The 5856-nt window shown below is 60.7% G+C and overlaps 1 protein-coding gene across 1 annotated transcript; it reads left to right on the plus strand.

Moving 5' to 3' along the window:
- The first annotated feature begins 3085 nt into the window (after nt 1-3085).
- Nucleotides 3086-5582, plus strand: LOC121078134 (protocadherin alpha-3-like). Its single transcript, XM_040573947.1, has one exon. It carries the CDS (start codon nt 3096-3098, stop codon nt 5580-5582), a length of 2487 nt encoding a protein of 828 aa, XP_040429881.1. The 5' UTR covers nt 3086-3095.
- The last annotated feature ends 274 nt before the right edge of the window (nt 5583-5856 follow it).

Raw genomic sequence — 5856 nt, forward strand, 5'->3', positions numbered from 1 at the left:
TCACCTGTAATGTTTGCATCTGAGATTGCTAAAGCACAGAAAACTGGAAGGGTCAGCTGCAGAGGGTGTGCTGGAGACAGCGTCTATGTGATCCTGTTTGTATGCTTCTCTGTGGTGCTTTCATTGATGGGAAGGTTCTGCAAGAGCTGGAATCAGCCTTGGGGTGTGTCGAGCAAGTGTGGTATCTGGTGGAGGTGAACATGTCAGTGGCACTGAGTAGGACTGGGCCATTTTGGATGTTCCCAGGGTGATCTTGAGCAGGGTGATCTTGCCTTGTGTTTGCTTGCAACTTGCTGGAAGTTGATATTTTCCTGGGACGATCTCCCTTTTTGCAGTGGAAGTGAATGCTGAGCACCTTAAGGAACCTCATGCTGAAGGTGACACGTGGACATCCGTGGTTCCCTTGCTGAGAGCAGGACGAACACTGCATTTCGATGAGGCTGGCCAGGGCCTCATCCCGTCAAGGTCTGTCTGTCTCCAAGGAAGGCTATTTGTGTCAATCCCTGGCCCAGTGTTCCAGGGCCTCCCCAGGTTCTGTGTGGAGTTTTGTTGTTGTCTGCCCACTTGGTTTTCCTTCATGTCACTGTTCTGTACCATAGGCTTGGATTTGCAGCAGTCTGGCAGATGGGCTTTGACTCCTGTGTTCCTAAGCATGAGGAGTGGCGGCTCCAGCAGGAGCTGCTGTAAACATTGTCCATCGGTCCAGCTTTCTCTGTTTCACTCTGAGATTGCTGAGCCAGTGAAAAACCTTGCGAGTGCCGTTTGTGCAGGGGGGAAGGGCCTGGCAGTGGTGGGAGAAGGCGAGGCTCTGCAGAGGGTGATGCTCAGAGGTGGGTTTGGAGCTGGATTGTTTCGGTGGTGTGGAGCATTGTTCAGGTGTTGTAGCAGTGATTTTGGAAGCAGCATGGAGTGTGGGCAGGCATTTGACAATGGGCAGGATGGTGTTTAGCAGGAAATGAGCCTTGTGTGTGGGAAATGGAGGTTCTGGGTGGAAGCTGGAGTGTGGTATTGGCCAAGAAGTGGGGAGGAGGGGAAGAAGTGCTCTCCATGTTTATGATGTTGGCAAAGCTCTTGTTTTGATGAATTGGAATGGGATCCTTTGGTTTTCTTCTCTCCTGCATGAGATCTTCCTTGCTGATTTCTGTTCAGTCCAGCTTCCCTAGAAATCACTGTTAAATTTAAATGAGAATTTCTCTTTTAAACCAATTCTCCGTCCTATAATCTGTTCCTTTTCCTGAGCAAGCAATCACTGATGCTGCAGGTCACTCATTCATCTGCAAAGAATATGTTTTTGAGAGACAGGTGTATATATTTTTTGCTGTTTAGTTGTGTTCCCTTTATGTTGGATGGACTGAACATTGCCTGGGGAATGCCTGTAGGCTTGGAGCCTTCTGGTGAGCATGTGGACACCATTGGGGAGAGCAGTTTCTCCCAGTGGCAACAGTTCCCCTGGTGTCTGCCTGATTTCAGAAATACAGGAAATTTCTAAGGAGACGTGATGGGGTGAGTGTAATCTTTGTGCACTTGACTTCCCCCCGGTGTCTGTACACTTGCATGGTTGGCCTTGGTCGAGATGGTGCATCTCTTGTAATACAGCTCATTCCAAAATGTGACTGTGCGTATGGTAGCAGTGCGTGGTGTCCAATGACTTCCGAGGTGTCATATAGCTGAAGGAAATTTTTCCGTCCAGCCTCCCCAGAAATCTCTGATAACGTTTAAAGAATTGTGCTTTACAAGCCATTCTCTTGTCATGGAAATGCTTCTTTTTCTAAATAAGCAAGCACTGATCCTGATCCACAGCAGTGGATGTTTACCTGAAAAGCTAAACGAGAGCTCACCGTTTGGCATGTGGTTGGCAAGTGAGCTGCACCAAAGTGTCTTTCTTGGAGTGTGTGGTTGTGTGGGGGATCTGCGTTTGCCTCATGCTTTTCCCCATCTTGGAGGATTTGCATGCTGGGTTATGATGGATCTGAGCTGCTGAATGAAAGACTCACCTGAGCTGTGTGGAGTCCTTGGAACCTGCTTGCAGTGGGCATCCTGGTATCCTGGTCTGCAGTAGCCTATTTAGAGGAGGAGAGCGAGTTCTCTGGAAGAGTAATTTCCGAGGGGATGTCATCCTCGTGAGTGCTAAGGGACGCTGTACAGAGCTGAATGGAAGGCTGTGAGGAAGATGAAGAGAGCTTGGCTGAGGTCATGTCTGTGCTTGATGGTGAGGGTGGTGCAGGCATTTGGATAGCGTTTTGATAAAGCAGGAAAAAAAAAGTGAAGGAAGAAGAAAAACGGCAAGGAGAGAAAGGGAAAGGTTATGAAGATTAATGCAAGGAAGGAAAAAGTGAAAATTAAAGAGGAGAGGAAGAGAAGCAGATGGAGAGAAGGAGTGAAGGAAAGAAGAAAACCAGGAAGAAGTTGTAAGAATAAAAGAAGAAATTGAAAGACTGAAAGGAAGTAATAGAAAAAAGGAAGGAACATAACAAGAAAAAGGAAGAAGAAATCGAAAGAAAAAAAGAAAGGAATAATGAAGGAACAGAGAAAGAATGAAGGTATATGAAGAAGGAAAGAAACGAAAGAAGGAAAACGGAGAAAGAAGGAAAGAAGTATGCATGCAGAAAAAAGCATGCAAGCAAGAAGCAAGCAGGAAAGCAATCAAGACAGAGAATGGAGGAGAAGCAATGGAGGAGAGAATCAGGAAAGTAAGCAAGCAAGGGCTGGTAGCGGGTCGGTGTGAGGGGAGCGTCGTCTGGAGCGCAGCGCTGCGGGGCTGTTGCCCCCTCGTTAGCGCTGCTGTCTCGGCCCGTGCTGGGCTCGGTGTCGGCGGCGTCGCCGCGGTGCGTCCCGCGAGTGCCGGGGGTGTCCCGCGAGGCGGGGGCGGTGTCGCTGCCGTGCTGGCGGCGGCGGGCGCGAGTGAGGCGGCGGAGCACACGGTGTCGCTGCAGGCTCAGGAACGGCGCGGGAGCGGCGGGAGGGCGGCTCCGCCCCGGGGCGGCGGGAAGGGCGGCTGTGCGCGCGGGGGGAGCGGCGCGGGGCGGGCAGGAGAGCGGCGGCGGCGGCGGCGGCGGGAGCCGTGCGGGGCGCGGGCGGCGGCGGCGGCGGCGGCCATGTCGGTGTGCGTGCGGGCCGTGGTGCGGGTGCTGGTGCTGCAGGCGGCCTGGGCGCTGGGCGGCGGGCAGGTGCGCTACTCGGTGCCGGAGGAAGCCAAGGGCGGCACGGTGGTGGGGCGGCTGGCGCAGGACCTGGGCCTGGAGGCGGGCGAGGCGGAGGCGCGGCGGCTGCGGCTGGTGTCGCAGGGCCGGCGGGCGAGCGTGGAGGTGAGCGGGGCGAGCGGGGCGCTGGTGGTGAGCTCGCGGCTGGACCGGGAGGAGCTGTGCGGGAAGAGCGCGCCCTGCGCCCTGCGCCTGGAGGTGCTGCTGGAGCGGCCGCTGCGCGTCTTCCACGTGGAGGTGGAGGTCACCGACATCAACGACAATGCCCCGCTCTTCCCCGCCGCCACCAAAAACCTCAGCATCGCGGAGCTGTCGCTGCCGGGGTCCCGCTTTCCGCTGGAGGGCGCGTCGGATGCGGATATCGGAGCCAACGCGCAGCTCTCATATACCCTCAGCCCCAGCGAGCACTTCGCTCTCGATATGAAATCTTCAGATGAAAATATGAAGTCGCTGTTCCTGGTGCTGACGAAAGGTCTGGACCGCGAGTCTCTGGCCGAGCACCGTCTGTTGCTGACGGCGAGTGATGGGGGCAGACCGTCGCTGACGGGCACGGTGGAGCTGGTGGTGTCGGTGCTGGATGCAAACGATAACGCGCCGCAGTTCAACCAGTCGGTGTATAAAGTGCGGCTGCCAGAGAACTCGGTGGAGGGGACGTTGGTGGCGCACGTGGGTGCCACAGACCCGGACGAGGGAATTAATCACGAATTTTCCTTCAACATCGTCAGTTCAGTTCCTGCTGCCAAGAGAGATGTCTTCAGCATAGAACCGCAGACGGGGGAGATCCGTCTCCAGGGCCCCCTGGACTTTGAAGAAGTGCGCTTATACGAGTTACAAATTGCGGCGAGAGACAAGGGCGTTCCACCTTTATCAGGGCACTGCAGCGTGATGCTGGAGGTGTTGGACGTGAACGACAACGCGCCCGAGGTGTGGGTGACGTCGCTGTCGGTGCCGGTGGCCGAGGACGCGTCGTTGGGGACGGTGGTGGCGCTGCTGAGCGTGTCGGACCGGGACTCGGGGTCGAACGGGCGGGTGCGGTGCGCGGTGTGGCCGCCGTCGCCGTTCGGGCTGGTGGCGACGTTCGCGGGCTCGTACTCGCTGGTGCTGCGGGAGGCGCTGGACCGGGAGCGGGTGTCGGAGTACGAGGTGGAGGTGCGGGCGGAGGACGGCGGGGCGCCGCCGCTGCGCGCCAGCCGCGGGCTGCGGGTGCCGGTGTCGGACGTGAACGACAACGCGCCGGCGTTCGCGCAGGCCGTGTACACGGTGCTGGCGCGGGAGAACAACGCGGCGGGCGCGGAGCTGGCGCGGCTGTGGGCGCGGGACCCGGACGAGGCGGGTAACGGGCGCGTGAGCTACTCGGTGGCGGAGGGCGGCGCGGGCGCGGGGTCGGGGTCGGGGTGGCGTCCGGCGTCGAGCTACGTGTCGGTGGACGCGGAGAGCGGGCGGCTGTGGGCGCTGCAGCCCCTGGACTACGAGGAGCTGCAGGTGCTGCAGTTCGAGGTGCGGGCGGTGGACGCGGGCGAGCCGCCGCTGTGCGGCAACGCCACGGTGCAGCTCTTCGTGGTGGACGAGAACGACAACGCGCCGGCGCTGCTCCCGCCTGCCGGCGGCGGGCCGGGGCCCTGGGCTGCGGGCGAGGCGTCGGCGTCGGCGTCGGCGCCGGGGTCGCTGTGGGCGTGGGCGGCGTGGGGGGCGCCGGCGGGGCAGGTGGTGGCGAAGATCCGCGCGGTGGACGCGGACTCGGGCTACAACGCGTGGCTGCGCTACGAGCTGTGGGAGCCGCGGGGCAAGGGCCCGTTCCGCGTGGGGCTGTACAGCGGCGAGGTGAGCACGGCGCGGGCGCTGGAGGAGGCGGACGGCCCGCGGCAGCGGCTGCTGATCGTGGTGCGGGACCACGGGGAGCCGTCGCGCTCGGCCACGGCCACGCTGAGCGTGTCGCTGGTGGAGGGCGCCGAGGCGGCGCTGGCGGCGGCGGGGGCGGTGTCGGCGGGGGCGGGGCTGCGGCCGGCGTCGGGCGCGGAGGGCGGCGCGGCGGCGGCGGCGGCGGCGACGAACGTGTGGCTGGTGGTGGCCATCTGCGCGGTGTCGAGCCTGTTCCTGCTGGCGGTGGTGCTGTACGGGGCGTCGCGCTGGGCGCCGCGGGCGGCCGTGCTGTCGGGGCCCGGTCCGGCGACGCTGGTGTGCGCCAGCGAGGTGGGCAGCTGGTCGTACTCGCAGCGCCAGAGCCGGAGCCTGTGCGTGGCGGACGGCGCGGGCAAGAGCGACCTGATGGTTTTCAGCCCCAACTGCCCGCCGCCGCCCGGCCCCGCGCCGAAGGAGACGCCGCAGGAGCCGCCTGCTCTCCTGGACACGGTCAGTGCCACTCGCCCTCCTCTTGCCCCTTAGTCTTTCTCCCTTTTCCTTGCTCTTTAAAATCTTTTCCTCGCTCTCTTCTGCTCCTTCCTCGTTCCTGCTCCCGCCCGCCCCCTCGAAGCTGTTGTGGGAGCCGGGCACAGTACCCGGTCCCGCGACCGCTTGGTGCTTGTCAGGTGCTCGAGCTGCGAGTGCCGACAGCGCTGTGGCCTGGGTCTGTGCCCCAGCCCGGGTCCTGCCAAGGTCTGTTGTGCTCGGAGCCTCGCTCCTGCTGCCAGGACAGGGCCCTTCTGGAAACCTCTCGTGC

The sequence above is a fragment of the Cygnus olor genome, chromosome 14, assembly GCF_009769625.2.
Source record: "Cygnus olor isolate bCygOlo1 chromosome 14, bCygOlo1.pri.v2, whole genome shotgun sequence".
NCBI classification, from domain to species: Eukaryota; Metazoa; Chordata; class Aves; order Anseriformes; family Anatidae; genus Cygnus; species Cygnus olor.